This window comes from Gigantopelta aegis, chromosome 13 (genome assembly GCF_016097555.1).
Source record: "Gigantopelta aegis isolate Gae_Host chromosome 13, Gae_host_genome, whole genome shotgun sequence".
Taxonomy (NCBI): Eukaryota; Metazoa; Mollusca; class Gastropoda; order Neomphalida; family Peltospiridae; genus Gigantopelta; species Gigantopelta aegis.
Window position 1 is genome coordinate 28,149,465 of NC_054711.1, and position 25,185 is coordinate 28,174,649.

The window sequence follows — 25,185 nt, forward strand, 5'->3', positions numbered from 1 at the left end:
GCTGCCCGACCAGGGTCGGTAGCGGGCGGGGGCCTTAGTAATGGTTGTGAAATATCAAAGTTATAGTCCCCGTACTTATAGGGGGTTTTGCGGGGGGGGGGGGGGGGGGGGGGGGGGGGTGGGGATGGTGGTGGCAAGTATGGATATAATTTATATGTGTATGTGTGCTAGCGGGCGGGAGACAGTGTGAGCCTGGCATTGCAGACACCAACTATTGCTGGTTTGTTTCTTTTGTTTTTCAGTAATGATGTGGAATGGGATGTATTCATGAACAAGGAGGACCGGAAGAAAGAAACAGTCGACAGATGGAAGTGGCTACACAAAGTCCTCAGATTCATTGTATGTGACGTCATATTCATTCTCGTTCTGGGATCCGCTACGATCTCGACGCTTTCGTTTTTACTTATGACGTACAACATCAACACAAGTGGAACAAATTTCACTCTGAGCATTGAAAACGGAAGTACGTACGTCATCAAAGATGGCCACCGGAAGACGAACGTCAGATGGATTTGGGCGATCATGTTGGCTGTGTCGGCGCCATATTTGTTAACCTTTGTGAGAAACTTGAGGAAGATTATATTCACAACACAAAGACGCCTCAAGTTTGTTCCACTCTTCGTTGTAAGTATTCATCTGTGGGGTTCGTGACGTAAAGCGCTCGCTTGATAGGCGGTCGATTTGGGATCGATCCCCGTCAGTGGGCCCATTGGGATATTTCTTGCTGCAGCCAGTGCACCACGACTGGTACATCAAAAACCGTGGCAGTGGTGGATCTAGGGGGGTGGGGGGGAGAGGGCAAGCCCCCCTAAATTTTACGACAGTTATAATTTTATTATATATTAATTTTAATTTTTTTACGATCCCCTCCAAACCTCCCCCAAAGTTCCATTGGCATTCCGCCTCATGTCATTGGGGCCCCTCTAAATGGATTTGGGATGGTGCATATAAAAGATCCCTTGCTGCTAATCGAAAAGAGTAGACCATGGAGTGGCAACAGCGAGTTTCCTTCCCCAATATCTGTGTGGTCCTTCACCATATGTCCGACGCCATATAACCGTAAATAAAATGTGTTGAGTGCGTCGTTAAATGAAACATTTCATTCCTTCCTTCATCTGTAGATTCCTTAGTAACCATGGTCTTCCACCAATGTTAAAATGGGGTGGTGATGGGGTGATTTGGAACAAATAATATTATTATGGTTATTAACTATTGCCTATCGAACCTGAATGACAAAACCGTATTCTGTGGTCAAAATCGTATCTGCACAAGGCAGAGTCGAAAAGATGTTATAGGCAAAGTGATGGCTTCCATGATCGACTATCAGGTGCTCGTCTTTAGGAATGCCGCTACTTCCCTAAAAGATCCGTAACAGGATGCTTCATCCCTCCTGCACCGCCAGTAAGAGGACTGCCACTCCCAAGACTAGCTTAGAAAACCCAATCTTGCACAGGGTAGAGCTTAATGGAATATATACAGCTGTGATGGAATTACTGTAGAAACAGTGATGTTATTAGGTGTTCGCGAAAGGTGAGCATATCCTGCCCCACTGATGGCAGCCGTCACGAGCACAGCCTACAGCCATGTCAAGTCCATAGTTTAAATGTACAAGATTTCTTCCAAACAGAAGGAAGGAAGGAAATGTTTTTTATTTAACGACGCACTCAACACATTTTAAGTTACGGTTATATGGCGTCAGACATGATTAAGGACCACACAGATATTGAGAGAGGAAACCTGCTGTCGCCACTTCATGGGCTACTCTTTTCAATTAGCAGCAAGGGATCTTTTACATGCACCATTCCATAGACAGGATAGCACATACCACGGCCTTTGATGTACCAGTCGTGGTGCACTGGCTGGAGCGAGAAATAGCGCAATGGGTCCACTGACGGGATCACAAACCGACCGCGCACCACTCTCCCAAACAGATGAAAGGTCAAACTAGGGTATTGCACGTGACCTGGTTTGAGTCAGTGATGCGTCATATCGTGAAATGGGCTCTGATAATCTTCCATAAAACTGTTTGAAGGCTTTCGGGAGTCCTGTTTAGTGTAAAGATGCCATTTTACAGAAACCTTGTCCATTGTATTCAGTCCATAAGGCTCTAGTTGTCAGTTTGATTTGGAGTAATATAAAATATAGACCTGTCACCTTTTTTTCTATTTCAACTTATTTTCGTGCTTATATCCAATTAAGGTTCAAGGTTCAAGCACGCTGACCTGGGCACACCCCTCAGATATCTGGGCTGTCTGTCCAGGACAGTGAGTTAGTTGTTAGTAGTTAGTGAGAGATAAGAGTGTGTAGTGGCTTTGCACCTTTTTATATTGATGTTGATCATCACTTTATTTATTTGCATTACTATAGCTTGACACCCAATAGCCGATGTATTTTTCGTGCTGGGGTGTCGTTAAACATTCATTCTTGACTACCCATTGAGTCGTTAAAACTCACTCTGGGTGGGAGCCGGTACCGGGCTGCGAACCCATTACCTACCAGCCTTATGTCCGATGGCTTGACAACGACACCATCGAGGCCGGTACCTGTCGATTAAGACGAAAATTCCATTTGTCCCTAATCTATTTACGTAATCCCCAATGCTATCGCTTTCTATGCAAATAGGTTGAGTAGATTCCAGGTATGTGTCTCCGTAAGCGTGTGCGTGCATATGCATTATTAATTATGTACTCGTATCAGTCCAAGAGCTGGGAGAGGGGGGTATTTAACTCTATAGTGTATATTGACTGAACTACAACCATTTTAGTTATCCCTACCCCTACATGGCGCAGATTGTTATTAAAAACCAAATCAAATTTTTGGAATAGAAAGAAATGTTTTATTTAACGACACTCTCAACACATTTTATTTACGGTTATATGGCGTCAGACATATGGTTAAGGACCACACAGATTTTGAGAGGAAACCCGCTGTCGCCACTACATGGGCTACTCTTTCCGATTAGCAGCAAGGGATCTTTTATTTGCGCTTCCCACAGGCAGGATAGCACAAACCATGGCCTTTGTGTAGGTGCAAGTGGTTTACACCTAACAATTGAGCCTTGCGGAGCACTCACTCAGGGTTTGGAGTCGGTATCTCGATTAAAAATCCCATGCCTCGACTGGGATCCGAACCCAGTACCTACCAGCCTGTAGACCGATGGCCTAACCACGACGCCACCGAGGCCGGTTTTTGGAATAGATTTGGCAACTAAACAAGGCCATTCCAAAACTATATATATCAGGGTATTCAAAAATACCCTCAGACCTTTTGAACCTTTTCGGTTAAATACCCGTCGGTGGACCCATTGGGCTATTTCTCGTCCCAGCCAGTGCACCACGACTGGTATATCAAAGGTCGTGGTATATTCTATCCCGCCTGTGAGAAGATGCATATAAAAGATCCCTTGTTACTAATGGGGAAAAAAATGTAGAGGGTTTCCTCTCTATGACTATAATATGTCAAAATTACCAAATATTTGACATTCAATAGCCGATGACTGGTAAATCAATGTGCTCTAGTGGTGTCGTTAAAAAACCAAACAGAACCCCCCCCCCCCCCCCCCCCCCCCCCCCCCCCCCCCCCCCCCCCCCCCACTCAACTTCGTATAGCATATACCGTGGCCTCTTGAGAACTGGCTCGCACGGGCTCTTCGTTTCATATGTTGTAACGTTATTCAGATGTGTCACAGGTTTGTGGGTTATCCAAAACGTATTGTCCATTTTCACGATTTGAAACTAGAGTGTGCGACTTTAAAGAAAATCTTCTCCTTTTTTCAGGTACTGTTTGTAGAATCACTGCATTCCCTTGGTCTGCTCATGTTCGTGTTCATCGTCCTGCCTTACTTCGACGCCATATTTGGACTTGTTCTCTTTCAAGGAACCGCTATGATTCCCTCCCTTCTCAGACTCTTCTGGAAGAAGACTAAGAATTCTGAAATGAACCCTTTAGTAGCGAAAGACAAATCTGGGTCATCGTCATGGAAACTGACAGCACTGGTGGCATGTTTGGTTCAGCTAACGTTCATTGTCATGGCAACATATAAGGTTTTTGCCAAGACACAATCTACAAAGATCGCAAGTATTATTCCGGTATCTCAGATATTAATTTCCCTCGCCTACTGGAATAACTTTGTACAAAGACCAAAGAAGAAATTGCTTGAAACGAAACTGAAACAGAAAAAACATAATCCTTGGGAAATTCCAAAAAATCTTAAGCACTTGGCCAAATCTATTGAGGGCAACAAGGTTAAAATAGCTTTAGTAAGTTCTATTTGGAAGGTAGTTTTAACACTCTGTGTTCCTATGATCTACTTCTATGCCTCCGACTCGAAATGCGTTGACGTCTTACTCTTCAAAGCTACATCAGCTCTGAACTGCACGATATTCTCCGTTACACCTGCTGATTATGCCACTTACAACTGTGCAACCTGGAGTTACCTCCCTTTTGCTGTCGCTGCTGTCAACATCGCTTCCAGTTTACTCGGATACAAGATGGCGAAAGGAGCCTGCAAGATTAAAGCACAAGAACTTTGCTTCAGCGTGCCACTGACCCTATCAACACCTCTCTGCTTCGTCCTCGTTTTGATGTCATACTTCTACAAGCACTCTCTGATTGGTCTGTTTAAATGTGACGTCATCTGGTATGGACTGTCTGCGGGATATACGCTCGGCGATTTTCTCCTTGCTTACTCACAAGAGCTTTGGTTGCCTTTGGCAGGATTTGGATTTGCCAGTTTTATTCTCATAACAGGCCATATTTGGACGCCAAGATCGCAGAGAATGGCGTCTACTGATAGGTAAATACGAGTTATGCGCATGCGCAATATATACGACAATACAGCGTATAGTCCATCCCAGCATTCTATAAAAATGTAAATAACTTCAGTTTTGTTTGACGTAATAATAATAATAATAGATTTGTATTTCAGATCAGAGATCCATAGAACATATATAAAAATCACATACAAAACTGATTTCATAATATACAGCAGCTTGTGCCAGCGATTTACACATACAGATTTGACGTACACAGTTGTACACCGCAGGTGGGCAAGTAGGTCGTTTGATGTTGTTTCGATTCTGCTCTTCAGCGAATATGCTGTTGAGCGAAGTAAAGCGCCAAAGCTTTTTACTCGATGACTGACAAACATCTTGCTGGCACTGTATGGTCGTCGTTGTCCGATCATCCATCGGTATGCATTATTATAACATATGTTAAGATCCTTTATGGTATCCTGTGTCAATTTCACCCATAATACACCCACGTACAAATTACTACAATAACTCACAAATAATTGTGTTTTAACAGATTCTGAACATTTTGCAAAAGAAACGTCAAAGTGCTTTAGAAATAACAAACATATACTAGTTTTGTGTGCAAGTTAGAAAACAATCGGCTCATAAATAAATAAATTGAAGCAAATTCCATAGTATGAAAAAAGGCGTTCCCCAATTTTAAAACATTAAACAATAGTTGCTAATCAATTTTCAACTGACTAGAAATATCGCTAATCAAGATTTTGAAAATAAAATATTCCCTGATATCGTATTGTCAGCAGTAGTATCGTCATACATCGATGTATAGGAAGGAAAATGAGGTTAGAACGTCAGGATCCAATTCGATTTTCGAGATAAGAAAACTGTATCCCTTGATATCTTTCTCAATTAAAAGAAATATCAATAAGGTCCAAATGTCACCAACCCAAATTAAAATAATAGGACAGGTTTTGAATTTTTTTTTGTATGCTTTTTTGGTGCTTTGTTTCTTTTTGTGTGTGTGTGTGTATGCTTCTTACTAGTTAACTGTTTTTCATATTCAAGGCTGTTTACCTAATTAAAATGACGTTACTGTTTTTCATATTCAAGGCTGTTTACCTAATTAAAATAACGTTTCTTTTTTTCATATTCAAGGCTGTTTACCTAATTAAAATGACGTTACTGTTTTTCATATTTAAGACTGTTTACCTAATTAAAATGACATTGCTCTTTTTCATATTTAAGACTATTTACCTAATTAAAATTACGTTACTGTTTTTCATATTCAAGGCTGTTTACCTAATTAAAATGACGTTACTGTTTTTCATATTTAAGACTGTTTACCTAATTAAAATGACGTTGCTCTTTTTCATATTTAAGACTATTTACCTAATTAAAATTACGTTACTGTTTTTCATATTCAAGGCTGTTTACCTAATTAAAATGACGTTACTGTTTTTCATATTCAAGGCTGTTTACCTAATTAAAATGACGTTGCTCTTTTTCATATTTAAGACTATTTACCTAATTAAAATTACGTTACTGTTTTTCATATTCAAGGCTGTTTACCTAATTAAAATAACGTTGCTGTTTTTCATATTCAAGACTGTTTACCTAATTAAAATGACGTTACTGTTTTTCATATTTAAGACTGTTTACCTAATTAAAATGACGTTGCTCTTTTTCATATTTAAGACTATTTACCTAATTAAAATTACGTTACTGTTTTTCATATTCAAGGCTGTTTACCTAATTAAAATGACGTTACTGTTTTTCATATTTAAGACTGTTTACCTAATTAAAATGACGTTGCTCTTTTTCATATTTAAGACTATTTACCTAATTAAAATTAGGTTACTGTTTTTCATATTCAAGGCTGTTTACCTAATTAAAATAACGTTGCTGTTTTTCATATTCAAGACTGTTTACCTAATTAAAATGACGTTACTGTTTTTCATATTTAAGACTTTTTACCTAATTAAAATGACGTTGCTCTTTTTCATATTTAAGACTATTTACCTAATTAAAATTACGTTACTGTTTTTCATATTCAAGGCTGTTTACCTAATTAAAATGACGTTACTGTTTTTCATATTTAAGACTGTTTACCTAATTAAAATGACGTTGCTCTTTTTCATATTCAAGACTGTTTACCTAATTAAAATGACGTTACTGTTTTTCATATTTAAGGCTGTTTATTCGACCACTGTACTGCACGGTGCTGTTTGCCCAGTCATTGATTCTCGGGAGGAGAACTGACGACATTGTGGACACCAAGAAGAAACTCCAGGTACGTCCAATCGTCCTACGTCATACATTAACACACATAGGCGTATGGGCTTCCATTTTTGTAGGGGTGGAGGGGGTGGGGGCAGGCTGGCTTTTGCCTGAATTAAATGAAAATGCCCGAATCTGCACAATAACATTTATTCATTTTAGCATCACTACAAACAGATACATAGGGCTGCAACTGACTCGCTACACATTTTTACATGGATTACAACTAATTTTGAGGGTACAATGATGGTAAAAAGGTCTCAGGTTAGCGCATTTTGCCCGAATATCTGTGTCACATTTGCCCGAATTTGAGGTTTTACTCCATCACTAATTTTCTCCCTCCCTCCCTCCCTCTCTCCCCTCTCCCGTCTCGTACGCTCATGTTAACACCCGGATTACGTTATGTGGACTTACCGGCCCCCGTGATGTAGTCGTTAAGACACTGGACACAAGGCTGCTGGGTTCTGGGTTCGCATCACTGAGATCAACAACTCAATGGGTATGTGTAAAGGTACTAAACAATCTTTCATTTCATTTCAACTTATTTTCGTGCTATATCCAATTAACGTTCAGACACACTGTCCTGGGATCACACACACACACACACACACACACACACACCTCGGCTATCTGGGCTGTCTGTTCAGGTTAGTTGTTAGTGCTTAGTGGGTTCGTGCTTAATGAGAGAGAAGATGGTATAGTGGTCTTACACCTACCCATTGAGTCGATAAAACTCGCTCTGAGTGGGAGCTGGTACCGGGCTGCGAACCCTGTACCTACCATCCTTATATTCAGTGGCTTAACCACGACACCACCGAGGCCGGTGCTACATAGTCTTCTCGCTCACTAACCAACAACTAACCACTAAATCTGAACGACAAAACCGTATTCGCTGATCAAAATCGTATCTCTACACAAGGCAAGTCGTGGTTGCTTCCATGATCCACTATCGGGTGTTAACCACTAAACAGTATCCTGGACTGACGGTCCAGATAGCCGAGGTGTGTGTGCTTAGGACAGTGTGCTTGAACCTTAATGGGATACAAGCACAAAAAATAAGTATAAATGAATGAATATGTCAACAGCCATTGTACGTAACCATGACCCTTGCTGTTACACCTGTATAGCAATCCCTGTGGGGTGACATATGAGCCATGTGTATAGCAATCCCTGTGGGGTGACATATGAACCATGTGTATAGCAATCCCTGTGGGGTGACATATGAACCATGTGTATAGCAATCCCTGTGGGGTGACATATGAACCATTTGTATAGCAATCCCTGTGGGGTGACATATGAGCCATGTGTATAGCAATCCCTGCGGGGTGACATATAAGCCAATGTGTCCATCAGTGTTTGCAGTAGGCTAATTAATTAACAGCTCCAACAATTGTCCTAATTATTGATGCAGTCTTCGCCATAAGCAAAATCCTGGCTAGCCGAATTTATTACTCTTCTTAAATAATGACAGACAAGAAATCACACGAAATTTCAAATAAAATTCTTTAAACAATATTTTATTGCAAGGCGATCAATTTGCAACTCTCTTAAAATGTTTCAGGCGAGTGTTGAGGTGGACAGGAGTGATCGCTCGCCCTCCTAGCGAAGACTGTCGATAAAAAAATAAAAATAAAAAACCCCACACGTCAAAACCAGATTCCTACAAGTTCAAGCCTAACCTTTTAATTTTCAATTTTTAAATGTTTTTTTTGTTTTTTAAATGTTTGGGTGTTTTTTTTTTTTTTTTTTTTTTTGGGGGGGGGGGGGGGGTTGTTTTGTTTTTGTGTGTGTTCCACATAACTGTTGAGAAGCGTCCTGCCATTTGGCGAACAATACAGTTTAATGGCTGCAGCTGAAGCTAGTGTATCGAAAATGTGGCTGCCATGTTTGGTTTTTAAAAAAAATCTTTGGGTAGGCTTTTTTCTCTTTTTTGTTTTTCATTATTTTTTTTGTTCCACATAACTGTTGAGAAGCGTTCTGCCATTTGGCGAATAATTTAAAGGCTGCAGGTGAAGCTAGCGTATCGAAGATGTGGCTGCCTTGGGAAGGAGGTAATGTAAATGATCTGTTCACTTTCTCCATGTAGGAAAAGGTTGAGGATGCCAACAAGGAAGTTCAAGAACAGTCCGAGTATTGTCCAATTGTTGTTTCAACAACTCCTAAGGTTTACGCATGCGCAACTATGTGGCACGAAAACGAACAGGAAATGAACCATTTGTTGAAGTCAATATTTCGGTTAGTAACAAAAAATAAAAAATCCATAAACTTCTTTGTTTTAAAATGTTTTGTTTTTGTGCATACAAATGCATACGCACACACGCACACACTGGTTACGTAAGTGGTTAGCACATTTGAAAAGAAAATAATCTCGTTGAAATATTTGCTTTCGCTTCCCCGCTTGATTGAAGATAGAATTCAATTTGAATATAAGCATTAGTAAACCACTATCTTGATCTGTTTTCTCAGTGGCGGATCCAGAAAATCCATTTAGGGGGGAGGGCGCCAATGACATGAGGCGGAATGTCAAGGGTAACTTTGGGGAGGTTTGGAGGGGGATGCAAATTAAAATATAATAACATTATAACTGTCGCAAAAAGCGTGGGTTGTGACGTAACGGCGTGGGGACGCTGACCTCTAAGTGTGGCGTCGGTGTTCTAGTTATCTCTATTAATAGTTTTTGTTGCTGTCGAGGTTTACGTGGATATCCAAACAAATTATAAGGATGTCCGTGGGAAATCCCACGATCTCTAAACGTCGGTGACCTAGATAAAAAAAAAAAAAAAGAGTCATTGACCCAGTTAAGTCGGTCACTGACACTGTGAGCTCGTCGAATTTTTCCCACGGACATCCTTTGTTTGGATTCCAATTCAATTCCAATTCCAAAAAGGTTAACGTGCACATTCAGAGCAAGCTGTTGTAGCGCACGCCAGTCCTGGACAGGAAAGGGTTTGGGAGGTGAAGGAGGGACCGCCTGCACTGGCAGGTGCTAGGGATCACCAGCAGTTCAACCGTAGTTGGTTCATTTCAATTTTTTTATTTCAACTTATTTTCGTGCTTATATCCAATTAAGGTTCAAGCACGCTGTCCTGGGCACACACCTCAGCTATCTGGGCTGTCTGTCCAGGACAGTGGGTTAGTTGGTTAGTGGTTAGTGAGAGAGAAGAGGGTGTAGTGGCCATACACCTACCCATTGAGCCTTTAAGAACTCGCTCTAGGTTGGAGTCGGTACCGGGCTGCGAACCCTGTACCTACCAGCCTGTAGTCCGATGACTTAACCACGACGCCACCGAGGCCGGTCCGTAGTTGGTAACAGCCGGATACCCACGCCACGCTTAAAATAAACGTTCTCCAAGCCGTGATGTCACAACCCGCGCTAAAAAGTCAGCCAATCAGAGGGCAGATCACGTGGTCTAGGTTATTTGAACTATTGACGCTTAGGAATTGGTCACAGTGGTCGAATTACGGCATTTATTTTACGTTTCACACATTACTTGGAATTAATCATCTTTGGTCTGGAAATATTTTGATTAGAACCGTCAGAATTTGTACCTTGCCGGACTGAATGAATATCCAGCATGAATTTCAGCCAATTTTGACCCCTGACTCAGACGCCTTAGTATTGTTTATGCAAGTAGTAGTCATATTGTTTGTGGTAAAACGCTCGCTTGATGCGCGGTCGGTTTGGGATCGATCCCCGTAAGTGGGCCCATTGGGCTAGTTTCCTTAACCATATGTCCGACGCCATATAACCGTAAATAAAATGTGTTGAGTGCGTCGTTAAATAAAACATTTCCTTCCTTCTCTTACAATTCTCTAGAATGGATCTGGATCAGTTTAAGAAAAAAATGCTGTGGAGACTTTTTGCGATACACGACAGCGATTACTACGAGTTTGAAGGTATACCTTTAAAATATGATGTTTTTACACCTTAGATAGTGAGCAAAACGTATCAATAATACGATTTGAATACATTTCTAAAAAGAAATGTGCAAGGAAGTATAATAACAAAGACAGTGGATAAAGAAAAGAGAGAGAGAGAGAGAGAGAGAGAGAGAGAGAGAGAGAGAGAGAGAGAGAGAGAGAGAGACACACACATTCATATTAACAGAGAGAGAGACACACACACATAGAGAGATAGACAATCACAGATAGAGAGTTACATTCACAGAGAGAGACGGACCGACTGAGAGAGATACAGACAGACAGACATAGAGAGACAGATACAGATACACACACAGAGACAGAGAGAGACAGATACAAACAAACAGAGAGAGAGAGAGAGAAAGAGAGAGAGAGAGACATTCATATCCACAGAGAGAGAGAGAGACACACACAGAGAGATAGACAATCACAGATAGAGATACATTCACAGAGAGAGGAGAGAGACAGACCGACTGAAAGAGATACAGACAGACAGACAGACAGACAGAGAGACAGATACAGATACACACAGAGACAGAGAGAGACACAGACACAGAGAGAGAGAGAGAGAGAGAGAGAGAGAGAGAGAGAGAGAGAGAGAGAGAGAGAGAGAGAGTGAGTGAGTGAGTGAGTGAGTGAGTGAGTGAGTGTGTGTGTACTGGGATAAGAACCCTATACCTATTAACCGATGTTTATTTATGTATATTTTGTGAGTTATTCTTTGTTATTCTTTCTTACTTTTTTCCCCAGCACATATTTTCTTTGACAACGCGTTTGAAGATCACCCGGCGGATGACTTCGATTACTCTGTGAACCCCTATGTGAAGAGATTTGCCGCCGTATTCTCTGCTGCAGCAAGGTGATCGTTGTAATGTTCTGCTTGTTGATGATGATTATGCTGATGAATGTGATGATTGTTGTTGTTGGTGGTGGTGGTGATGTGGTGATGATGCTGATGATGATGGTTATGGTGGTGATGATGATGATGAAGATGGTGGTGATGATGATGATGCTGACAATGATGGTGATGATGGTGATGTTATGATGTTGTAATGATGATGGTGGTGGTGGTGGTGATGATGATGATGATGATGATGGTGATGATGATGATGTTGGTGGTGGTGGTGGTGGTGTCATGATGATAATGATGGTGGTGATGATGATGGTGATGTCATGATGATGATGATGGTGGTAGTGATGATGATGGTAATAATGACGATGATGGTGGTGATGATGATGACGATGATGATGAAGTAATGACGATGATGATGATGATGATGGTAGTGATGACAACGATAATTATGATTGCTATAAAGCAAAGCTATTCTGTTACTAATATTAAAATTAATTAATGAAATAAATAACTATCATGTCATATTTAACAATCTGGGGCCTAATTCCTTAAACTCTCACAACTTTGCGATCTCGCAGGCCAATGCTAAAAGACTTGCAAAGAGGATGCTTTGTTGTCTAGCAGAGCCAAAGAGAGCTTTCTGAATTAGGCCCCTGATTGTTTTCTTCGACTTTTCAGGTCAGTGTACCCTTCGAATGTGAAGCTGGATTCGCCGCTCAAGGTGCCCACCCCTTACGGAGGACGCCTGGAGTACGCTCTCCCTGGCCAGTGTGTGTTGATGGTTCACCTCAAGAATAAGGACAAGGTCCGGATTAAGAAGAGATGGAGTCAGGTAGTCTTCACAATGTGACTCTTGCATTTTGTTACGGCCTGGGCACACACACACCGCGGCTATCTGAGCTGTCCATTCAGGACAGTGGGTTAGTTGTTGGTTAGTGGTTAGTGAGAGAAGAAGGTGTAGTGGTGTTACACCTACCCACTGAGTCGTTAAAACTCGCTCTGAGACTGTTAGATTTTGTTAACGGCGACGTTTGCGTTTTCTAAGCCAGTCTTGAGAGTGACAGTCCCACAGGTGGTGCAGGAGGGCTAAAACATCCTGTTACGGAGCTCTTAGGGGAATGGCAGTCCTCTAAGGACAAACACCTGATAGATGATCATGGAAACAATCATGACTTTTCTCCATGATTTTGGGCAAGGGATATGGCTTTGACCATAAGCGTACGAGACAGAGAGGCGTGGGCAAAATCTCAAATTTGGGCAAAAATGATACAGATATTCGGGAAAAAATTGTTTACCTGAGACCTTTTTACTATATTTTTCCATCATTCTTCCCTTAAAATTTGTCAAAATCCGTGTAAAATTGCATAGTGATACGTCTGCAACCCTATATAGCTGTTTGGCAGTAATGCCAATATGAATAAATGTTGTTATCCAGATTCGGGCATTTTTGTTTAATTCGGGCAAAACTAGCCTGCCCCTCCCCTCCACCTACAAAAATGGGAGCCCGTAGCCTATGTTGACTGTGAACTGTAATTATTTTGGAAGCAATGACCTGTAATTAGTTTGGAAAATGTTGCTAAAATTACATAGAGGCTATTTCATGGGTTTTTTCTAATACGATTCTTATGTTAACGAGTGATGTGTGAAAACCATATTTTCACACATCACGAGTTGACATAAAAATCGTATTCGGAAAAACACCATGAAATGGTCTATTTATTATATACATATTTCCTAATTTTTGACAATATCTTTCGCTCTTTGGTAATATCTTTCACTTATCCTATCGAAAACACGTAACGTCATGATATATTTCTTCCTATGGAACTTTGCCAGAAAATTTACTTTACCATAGACTTTTAAAAAGAACTTTGATTAAAATTTATATTTATTAACATTTATTTAACAATACTGCGGTGCAAACATACCTGACAAAGCGATCCTCTAAAAACTCCCACAAAAACAAAACGAGTCGAACGCCGTTAAATTCTTACACTTAAACTCGATGACACTACATTGTGTCATCATTATTTAGCTTCGTATTCAATTTGTTTTATATATTTTATCGTAATTGCACTTCGTATCCCGTTTTTATAGGTATAGTTGTTTAAATTACATTTTTTATTTTTCAAATACGATCAGATGCATTGGTAATCATCAAATTTAAATACGAAGAACCGAGACAAAGGGAGATAATTTAATCGTGCACTTTTACAAAAAAGTAAATACGACTTCTATATTTTCACTGTAGCTAAAATACAGTGAAAATATGACTTTTCACCGGATATGACTTTTATGGTTTCCGTAGATCTATATATTTCATTGTTATGTATATAATAAATGCATTTGTAATACATATCTACAAACTAATCGATATCTGGGTAGTAGTGTTGGTATAAGGTGCTCCTACTGGCAGTAGCTTGTGGGAATTTCCCTATTAACTCAGTTGGTAGAGCGCTGGACTCTGGTGCTGACAGTTCCTGGTTCGAATCCCCTCAGTGGAGGTTGATTTTTCTGTTACATTTGGAGCAGACGTAACGCGAGAATATCAAAACAAATATGATATGTTACTGCCACTCAGCGTAAACAATGCTTTCCTCAAGAATCATTGGCGAAAAAATTTAAAGGGACATACCCTTGTATTTAAGCACTAAGAGATATTTTTACTATTAGAGCCGTTTTTGATAACTGAAATCATACTTTACTCAGACTTTATGGTTTAGATTATCCATTTCCGTACATTCGAAGTGTTTTTGGTCATCCTGGTGTTTTTAATATCACAAAATGCATTTCTCATATTTTTTAAAACGCACGTGCGTCTGAGAGGTAACAGTTATGGAGTTGAGTTTTAGTAAATTTTTAGAGGGTATTTCGCCATTTCAAAGTCACAGACTCGTGTTTCTCTCAATTGTAACTGTATCCAAATGTGTTACAGGTCTGTAGATTAAAGGGACATTCCTGAGTTTGCTGCAATTTTAAAGATGTTATCGAGTAAAAGAGACTTTTTAACGATTGTAATTACATCTCAAATATATTTTTCTGCATAAAATATTAGTGGCTGTATATTAAACGTGTTTCTGATTGTTCTATTTGTACAAGGTTAAATTTCATTTTATTTCCTAAAATAATTTTTTTGGTACGTACGAAATTATTTGAAGTCAAAATCCAATTTGAGCTTCTTACAAATATTATGATGACCAGAAACACATTGAATATACAGACACTGATATTCTAAACAAGAAAATATATTTAATATGTAAGTTTAATCGTAGAAATATTTTATTTTTCAGAAAGATCTTACAATGCAACAAACTCAGGAATGTCCCTTTAACTAAACTTTGTGTTAATTTTCATGGGCTGAAACTAGGGTCTGTCCTTTCAGGCTTATATTTCAAAACATCAGCGGATCTTTGTCAGTAATACAAATTCAAACTGCGACATCATTCTTTTTGGATTTTACAATAATATATATTTATAAATAGTAGTTAATAAAATTGTTTCGATGTATGTTTGTGGGTATAATCTTCATTTAGGTGGGGCAGGACATAGCCTGGTGGTAAAGTGGTCGCCTGATGCGCGGTCGGTCTAGGATCCATCCCAGTCGGTGGATCTATTGGGTTATTTCTCATACCAGCCGGTGCACCACAGCTGGTATATGAAAAACCGATGTATATGTTATTCTGTCTGTGGTATGGTGCATATATAAGAGAACCCTTACTACTAATGGAATAATAGTTCCTGTCCTGGACGGAAAGAAAGAAATGTTTTACTTAACGACGCACTCAACACATTTTATTTACGGTTATATGGCGTCAGACATATGGTTAAGGACCACACAGATTTTAAGAGGAAACCCGCTGTCGCCACTACATGGGCTACTCTTCCGATTAGCAGCAAGAGGATCTTTTATTTGCACTTTTCCACAGGCAGGATAGCACAAACCATGGCCTTTGTTGAACCAGTTATGGATCACTGGTCGGTGCAAGTGGTTTACACCTACCCACTGAGCCTTGCGGAGCACTCACTCAGGGTTTGGAGTCGGGTATCTGGATTAAAAATCCCATGCCTCGACTGGGTTCCGAACCCAGTACCTACCGGCCTGTAGACCGATGGCCTACCACGACGTAAGTCAATACCTGCGCCCATGACAACAGCTTGCTCTGAATGTGTACGTTAAGCCCTATGACCTGACTTGACCTAATGGAAAAATGTAGCAGGTTTCCACTCTAAGACTGGGAAGGGACGTAGCCCAGTAGTAAAATGTTCGCTTGATGCGCGGTCGGTTTGGGATCGATCCCCGTCGGTGGGCCCATTCAGCTATTTCTCGTTCCAGCCAGTGCACCACGACTGGTATATCAAAGACCGTGGTATGTGCTATCCTGTCTGTGGGATGGTGCATATAAAATATCCCTTGCTACTAATGGAAAAATGTAGCGGCTTTCCTCTGTAAGATTATATGTCAAAATTACCAAATGTTTCAAATCCAATAGCCGATGATTAATAAATCAATGTGCTCTAGTGGTGCCGTTATACAAAACAAACTGTAGCTTTTTAACTTCCTTTCGGAGGGAGGCTTTGTATTGTTACTTTGAGACTAAACCTTTAAAGGGACATTCCTGAGTTTGCTGCAATGTTTAAGATGTTATCGACTAACAGAGACTTTTTAACGATTGTAATTAAATATCAAATATATTTTCCTGCATAAAATATTAATGGCTGTATATTAAACATGTTTCTGATCGTTCTAATATTTGTACTGGGTTAAATTTCGTTTTTTATTTCCTAAAAAAATATTTTTTCGTACGTATGATATTATATGAAGACGAAATCCAGTTTGGGCTTCTTACAAATATTAAGACGACCAGAAACACATTGAATATACAGACACTGATATTCTGAAGAATTTAATATGTAAGTTTAATCGTAGAAATATTTTATTAGTCGTAAACATCTTACAATGCAGCAAACTCAGGAATGTCCCTTTAAACCCTGCGAACTTCGTTTAATTTTTATTTAAATAATCATCGGCTATTGGATGTCAAACATTTGGTAATTCTGACACGTAGTCATCAGAGGAAACCTGCTACATTTTTCCTAATGCCGCAAAGGATCTTTTATATGCACTTTACCACACACAGGAAAGCACATACCACGGCCTTTTATCAGTTGTGGTGCACTGGTTGGAACAAGAAAAATCCCAATCAGTTGAATGGATCCACTGAGGTGGTTCGATCCTGTGATGCAAGCACCTCAAGCGAGCACTCAACCGACTGAGCTATATGCCGCCCATACCCTTAATCAGTGAATTGATCCACTGAGGTGGTTCGATCCTGTGATGCAAGCACCTCAAACGAGCACTCAACCGACTGAGCTAAATCTCGCCCTCTATTTAAAGGTGATGTACATGTACTACCTCTTGTCGTACAAACTGGTGTGCAAGAGCGACAATTCCAAGGTGCTTGACAAGAAGGCTCGGAACACGTTCATCCTGGCGCTCGACGGCGACGTGGACTTCCACCCAGCCGCCGTGCAGATGTTGCTGGACCGGATGAAGAAAAACGGGAACGTGGGCGCTGCGTGCGGCAGGATACATCCCGTTGGCTCAGGTAATAGCGTGGATGTGCAGGGGTGTGCGGCAGGATACATCCCGTTGGCTCAGGTAATAGCGTGGATGTGCAGGGGTGTGCGGCAGGATACATCCTGATGGCTCAGGTAATAGCGTGGGTGTGCAGGGGTGTGCGGCAGGATACATCCTGTTGGCTCAGGTAATAGTGTGGGTGTGCAGGGATGTCCTGCCTGTCTTCATAAGCCTACGAGACAGGTGGGGGTGGGGTGGGGGGGAGGAGTGGGGTAGGGAGGCAACTGTCCCTCTGGTGCTGGAGAAAATCCTCAAATTCGAGCAAAAACAACAGGAGATGAGCTAGCTTAAAACATTTTCACCATGTATTATCATCATTTTAACCACAATATTAGTTGTAAATATGTGTAGTGATTTGTATGCAACCATATATATATATATATATATATATATATATATATATATATATATATATGTTTGGCAGTAATGCTAAATAAATGGCATTATCCAGATTCGGGCATTTTCATTTGCCTGTTTTGGACACATCCGCCGGGAATTTCGGAGAACGTGCCCAAGAAATACGTGCTCGAACCTTCAGTGGATGACAAGACGTCTCAAAATTTAATGGTAGATTGATTGATTGACTGGAATGTACGCTTTTTTTTTTCATGGAAGATTGACCGCCCCACTCTAACAAGAAATAGGAAGTGGGGTCGACCCCTACTACTGTTTTCTAGACTTTACCTCGTTTTACATTAGTACCCTCTCGTAACCTCCGGAGCAGGGCCCGTCCGCACCACCATACCAACCATGACGACTGGGCTCTAGTCTGGTTTTCTCTTGTTCAGGTGGATCCGGCTTCTCGAGATCAGCACAGTAGTACACCCCCCCCCCCCCCCTCCCCCTCCCCTCAATCTACTGACTCTGGGATATTTTTCACGTGATAGAACCCCTCGTCCTTACCAGCTGTACACCCTAACAGCCTTAACAAGGCCACACACGTGGACATATAAATCGGACTTTAAACCTTTAGGCCTTCGTTCAAATTTTATGTCAATTGTTTTCCCCATTGTGTTAAATAGTGTAATCATCTCGTCTTTCTCTTATTTATTTTTTAATTATCCTTAAAAAATACTCCAAATTATTTTTAAAATTCGATGGAGTAATCAGTTGTGTGTGGTCAGTTAGCGTTTCATTCAGGCTTTCTTTTCACTTAATGTTATTCAAAATTGTCCATAACATGCCATACACAGCCTTTCCCCAACCCCAACCCCCATTTCCCCCTCTCGTTTTTTTTGGTACAAACGCTGACAATATCAGGATTAAAGGGACATTCCTGAGTTTGCTGCATTGTAAGATGTTTCCGACTAATAAAATATTTCTACGATTAAACTTACATATTAAATATATTTTCTTGTTTAGAATATCATTGTCTGTATATTCAATGTATTTCTGGTTGTCTTAATATTTGTAAGAAGCCCAAACTGGATTTTGTCTTCAAATAATTTCGTACGTACGAAAAAACAATATTTTAGGAAATAAAATGAAATTTAACCTAGTACAAATATTAGAACGATCAGAAACACGTTTAATATACAGCCACTAATATTTTATGCAGAAAGATATAGTTGATATGAAATTACAATCGTTAAAAAAGTCTCTGTTAGTCGATAACATGTTAAAAAGTGCATCAAACTCAGGAATGTCCCTTTAATACCCTTCAGGAGCCCACTAGCCAGTCCAGCGCTAGCATATCAAAGGCCTTGGTATGTGCTATCTTATCTGTGGAATGGTGGATATGAAAGATCCCATGCCACTAATGGAAAAATGTAGCGGGTTTCTTCTCTAAGACTATATGTCAAACAAATACCAAATGTTTGATATCCATTAGCCAATGATTACTAAATCAGTGTGCTCTAGTAGTGTTATTAAACAAAACAATTTTTTTTCATAAAAGTAGGAACACGGCATAAATCGTGTATTTAAAGGGACATTCCTGAGTTTGCTGCAATATTTAAGATGTTATCGACTAAAAGAGACATTTTAACGATTGTAATTACATATCAAATATATTTTTCTGCGTAATATAATTGTGGCTGTATATTAAACGCGTTCCTGATCGTTCTAATATTTGTACTAGGTTAAATTTCATTTTATTTCCTAAAATAAGTTTTTTTCGTACGTACGAAATTATTTGAAGACAAAATCCAATTTGGGCTTCTTACAAATATTAAGATGACCAGAAACACGTTGAATATACAGACACTGATATTCTAAACAAGAAAATATATTTAATATGTAAGTTTAATCGAAGAAATATTTTATTAGTTGGAAACATCTTACAATGCAGCAAACTCAGGAATGTCCCTTTTAAGGCTTTTTGCCAGAAAATAATTTGAGGTTACGTAATAAAGCCAAAACAGATCGCAAGTGCCCTACTCGGTGGTTATGGGTTCGAAATGTTTTCACACTGATCAAGTGCTGCATTTCATGTACTTTGACAAATTTTAAAAGAGCAGTTCTCTATAATCTTTCTAAAAATTATAAAAACAAGTATCCATTAATTTCCAAGATTTTAAGGTTCGTAATTTTACCATTAATACTTTCTGGCAGAAACTGTGTTTTGCTGCTGTGTGTATTTCTGGTTATTCATTGTACACCTATTGTTTTTCTCATGCACTAAAGGTCCTATGGTTTGGTACCAGAAGTTCGAGTATGCGGTCAGTCACTGGCTGCAGAAGGCCACGGAACACACCCTGGGCTGTGTGCTGTGCTGTCCAGGCTGTTTCAGCATGTTCCGCGCATCGGCTCTCATGGACTTCAACGTCATCAAGAAATATACCCAGCTGTCGTCAGAAGCCAGGCACTACGTCCAGTATGACCAAGGTATGTAGTATCTCAAGCTGGTGTTTCAAGGTATGTCGTGCAGCGTACGGCGAGGAATGTACAAGCTAGGGTCAAACTCTTGCAAAGGAACTTTAGAAATGTGATTCCTAATATCCTCAAGAAGTATCCCTAGTCGTCATCAAAAGCCAGACACTACGTCCAGTGCGACCAAGGTCTGTAGTGTCTCAAGTTGTGTTTCAAGGTATGTACTGTCCCAAGGTATGTAGTGTATCAAGGTATATAGAGTCGCGTGCTGTGCCAGCTAGTCAAATTCATGCAGAGGAACTTTAGAAATGCGATTCCTAATGTTATAAAAAATATATACCCAGTTATCGTTCGAAGCCAAGGTTGTTTCGCAAGGTATGTAGTGTCCCATGGTTTTGTCCCAAGGTATGTAGTGTCTCAGTGTTGTGTCCTAAGGTTGTGTCCTAAGGTATGTAGTGTCCCAAGGTATGTAGAGTCCCACGGTTGTGTTCCAAGATATGTAGTGTCTCAATGTTGTGTCCCAAGGTATGTGGTGTCTCAATGTTGTGTCCTAAGGTTATGTCCCAAGGTATGCAGTGTCCCACGGTTGTGTCCTAAGATATGTGGTGTCTCAATGTGGTGTCCCAAGATTGTGTCCCAAGGTATGTAGTGTCTCAATGTTGTGTCCTAAGGTTGTGTCCCAAGGTATGTAGTGTCCCACGGGATGTAGAGTCCCACGGTTGTGTCCCAAGATATGTAGTCTCTCAATGTTGTGTCCCACGGTTGTGTCCCAAGATATGTAGTGTCTCAATGTTGTGTCCTAAGATTGTGTCCCAAGGTATGCAGTGTCCCACGGTTGTGTCCTAAGATATGTAGTGTCTCAATATAGTGTCCCAAGATTGTGTCCCAAGGTATGTAGTGTCCCAAGGTTGTGTCCTAAGATATGTAGTGTCTCAATGTTGTGTCCCAAGGTATGTAGTGTCCCAAGGTTGTGTCCCATGGTTGTGTCCCAAGGTTGTGTCCCAAGATATGTAGTGTCTCAATGTTGCGTCCTAAGGTTGTGTCCCAAGGTATGTTGTGTCCTAAAGTTGTGTCCCAAGGTATGCAGTGCCCCAAGGTTGTGTCCCAAGGTATGTAGAGTCCCATGGTTGCCCCAAGATATGTAGTGTCTCAATGTAGTGTCCCAAGGTTGTGTCCCAAGGCATGTAGTGTCTCAGTGTTGTGTCCTAAGATTGTGTTCCACGGTATGTAGTGTCCCAAGGTATGCAGTGTCCCAAGGTTGTGTCCCAAGGTATGCAGTGCCCCAAGGTTGTGTCCCAAGGTATGTAGAGTCCCACGGTTGCCCCAAGATATGTAGTGTCTCAATGTAGTATCCCACGGTTGTGTCCCAAGGCATGTAGTGTCTCAGTGTTGTGTCCTAAGATTGTGTTCCAAGGTATGTAGTGTCCCAAGGTTGTGTCCCAAGGTATGCACAGCCCCAAGGTTGTGTCCCAAGGTTGTGTCCCAAGATATGTAGAGTCCCACGGTTGCCCCAAGATATGTAATGTCTCAATGTAGTGTCCCACGGTTGTGTCCCAAGGCATGTAGTATCTCAGTGTTGTGTCCTAAGATTGTGTTCCAAGGTATGTAGTGTCCCAAGGTTGTGTCCCAAGGTATGCACAGCCCCAAGGTTGTGTCCCAAGGTATGTAGAGTCCCACGGTTGCCCCAAGATATGTAGTGTCTCAATGTAGTGTCCCAAGGTTGTGTCCCAAGGTATGCAGTGTCCCAAGGTTGTGTCCCAAGGTATGCAGTGTCCCAAGGTTGTGTCCCAAGGTATGCAGTGTCCCAAGGTTGTGTCCCAAGGTATGCAGTGTCCCAAGGTTGTGTCCCAAGGTATGCAGTGTCCCAAGGTTGTGTCTTAAGATTGTGTTCCAAGGTATGTAGTGTCCCAAGGTATGCAGTGTCCCAAGGTATGCAGTGTCCCAAGTTATATATAATATCCTCATGAAATATACCTAGCTGTCATCAGAATCACGTGCAGTATGATAACGGTATGTAGTGCTATGTACTGCGCACAGGCGCAGTATACAGGCTAGACCCACGGTGCTTCAAACGTGCACAGTATAGATTACGATTAGTATATGAAAGTATACTTTTGTTGGTGTTTATAGATTACGTCTGATATGTCAAGCCTAGAATATTTCAAGAATATCACTGATGTATAATCAGCAAATAGTTTACATTATCACCTAGCCCAATAGCCCAATATTTGCCATGTATTGAAACCAGGTTAGCTACAATTTATGTCACTATACATTTTTATCTTGAAGTCACTATATGTTTCCCTTTCCAACCAGTACATCACGACTGGTATATTAAAGGCCATGTATGTGCTGTCCTGTCTGTGGGAAAGTGCATATTAAGGATGCCATGCTGCTAAGTGAATCACTTCTGACCCCGGTCAGACTGCCTGTCCTAACTTGCATTTGCCAGTGTGTACGATCCCACTTTCTCCCTCCCCTAACCCTCTGCTGGGTTCTCCCTCCCCTAACCCGGAAGAGCTTGCGATAGTCAGAACTTGCGCCCATGACAGGCGTGCGCTATAACAGCTTGCTCTGAATGTGCACATTAAACACTTTAACCTGAACTGAATTGAACTGCTAAGTGAAAAATGTAATGGGTTTCCTCTAAGATGACACGTTAAAAACTACCAATCTTCGACATCCCTGATCCAATAGACGGTGATTAACAAATCAAGGTTATCTAGTGGTATCATTAAACACAACAAACTTTGCTTTACTAATGAACATAATTGTCTTGTTACTACGAAGGTGAGGATCGATGGCTCTGCACGCTGCTTCTTCAGCAAGGTCATAAGATTGAGTACTGCGCAGCGGCAGACGCAAGAACGTTTGCACCGGAAGGCTTCAAGGAGTTCTTCAACCAGCGAAGACGTTGGACGCCCTCGACGATGGCGAATATCATGGAGATCATTATTTCTGGGGGGAAAATACGCAAGAAGAATGACGACATGTCTCTCCTGTTCATTGGCTACCAGGTGTTCCTCTTCGTGTCGTCTGTTCTGACGCCTGGCACGATCTTCATGCTCATATTTGGCGCCATTAATACTGCCTACCCGGAAATGTCTCTGTACGCTGCCATGTTGGCCAATTTGGTGCCTGTTGGCATTTTTGTTATTCTTTGCTTCACAGCAAAAGATGATATTCAGGTAAGTAGTTTTCAATCTCAGTAAAATTTACTGAGGTAATGTGAGTGGCTTCTTGCACTCTCTCTCTCTCTCTCTCTCTCTCTCTCTCTCTCTCTCTCTCTCTCTCTCTCTCTCTCTCTCTCTCTCTCTCTCTCTCTGTCCTACATATAGTTTTTCGAACTGGGTTTTTTTTCACGTCTCAAGATATTGAGTTGAACTTTGTATATAGCTACATGTATATCGTGTACAATTACTGATCAAGTTAGAAGGGGTGGGGGTGAATTTCATGGGAAATTATTCAAGGGCCATAACTGTCAATATGGTATTTATTCACGTTTGACAGAGTTATGGTCCGTGAACTTAAGAGATATTAACATTTGTGGGGGCCGGTACGGCAAATGTATGGCTTTAACTGTACTCTCAGAATGTTTGTTTCGTTTTATTTACTAAATGTAACTCAAAAAGCAAACATTTATTTATTTATTCTTAAAACCACCTTCAGTTATTATCTATGAGATTGTTTTGAGAAGTTATAGTGAGTCATTAAACTCACTTTGGGTGAGAGCGGGTACCGGGATACGAACCCAGTACCTACCAGCCTTAAGACCGATGGCTTACATTAATCACTGCAGATTACTAAATTAATGTAGACGGTGTATTCTAAATAGTCACATAATGAACATATACTCAAGATTGTAAGAACCTATTTTTAACAATGTATTTTTATTTATTTTTTTACAGATTACGTACGTGAGCATCCTGTCGACGTTTTACTCCCTGGTCATGATGATTGTCCTGGTTGGCCTGCTCAAGCAGATAGCTCAGAGCGGGTTCTGTTCTCTGACCGCCATGTTCTTCCTCTACGTGGTGGGCATCTTCATCATCGCCGCCATGTTGCATCCTCAGGAGTTCCTCGACGTCGTGTACGGCTTCCTCTACTTCCTGGCAATCCCCTGCACCTCGATGCTGCTTGTCTTCTACTCGCTGGCCAACCTGCACGTCGTGTCCTGGGGAACCAGGGAGGAGTATAAGCCTCCTCAGCTGGAGGAAAAGTCCCAGGTTGTGACGAATGACAAGAAGAAAAAGAAGAAGAAAGCAGCCTGGCTCCACGCCAATCACGAAGATGACCGCAACTATTCGTCAGATTATACGTTCTCTTTCGGCAATATGTTGCGCTGTGTGTGTTGTCCACGGCCAGACACGAAGCAGCAGGACCTGATGAACGTCATTGTGGAGAAGATCGAAGACTTGGAATACGCCTTTAGAAACCCTGATGATGATGATGCTGTTGAGAGCGAGGAAGACCAAGGTCAACAAAGATATACAGCTGGTGCATACAAAAACGAAATGCCTAAGTTTTCAAGTTTGGATTTTGAAGGAGTCCGGTGTAAGTACCAGTAATGCTAGGCTAAAACTAACAAATGTCACGGTGGAGTTGGCCAATTCGCCGATCTCTGGACTTCTACGACTATCCATTTGCTGGTCTAAGCACTCATACATCTCGATTCTGGTCGTAGACAACACCTACGTCAGATTAGGTGATAATCTGAGCGCTCTTACAACTCGATTCTCATTGTATGCAGCTCCTACGACAGATTAGTTGTTAATCTGAGCGCTCTTACAACTCGATTCTCATTGTATGCAGCTCCTACGACAGATTAGTTGTTAATCTGAGCGCTCTTACAACTCGATTCTCATTGTATGCAGCTCCTACGACAGATTAGTTGTTAATCTGAGCGCTCTTACAACTCGATTCTCATTGTA

The 25,185-nt window shown here is 40.9% G+C and overlaps 1 protein-coding gene across 1 annotated transcript in view; it reads left to right on the forward strand.

Moving 5' to 3' along the window:
- Positions 1-25,185, forward strand: part of LOC121387244 (chitin synthase chs-2-like) — a 31,579-nt gene that overhangs the window by 2,011 nt on the left and 4,383 nt on the right. The window contains exons 2-12 of the mRNA XM_041518269.1: positions 243-624; positions 3,777-4,795; positions 6,945-7,044; positions 9,118-9,266; positions 10,849-10,928; positions 11,703-11,811; positions 12,484-12,637; positions 17,201-17,411; positions 20,069-20,269; positions 23,045-23,442; positions 24,163-24,808. Coding sequence (XP_041374203.1) covers positions 243-624; positions 3,777-4,795; positions 6,945-7,044; positions 9,118-9,266; positions 10,849-10,928; positions 11,703-11,811; positions 12,484-12,637; positions 17,201-17,411; positions 20,069-20,269; positions 23,045-23,442; positions 24,163-24,808 — 3,449 coding nt within the window. The remainder of the gene's footprint in view (positions 1-242; positions 625-3,776; positions 4,796-6,944; positions 7,045-9,117; positions 9,267-10,848; positions 10,929-11,702; positions 11,812-12,483; positions 12,638-17,200; positions 17,412-20,068; positions 20,270-23,044; positions 23,443-24,162; positions 24,809-25,185) is intronic.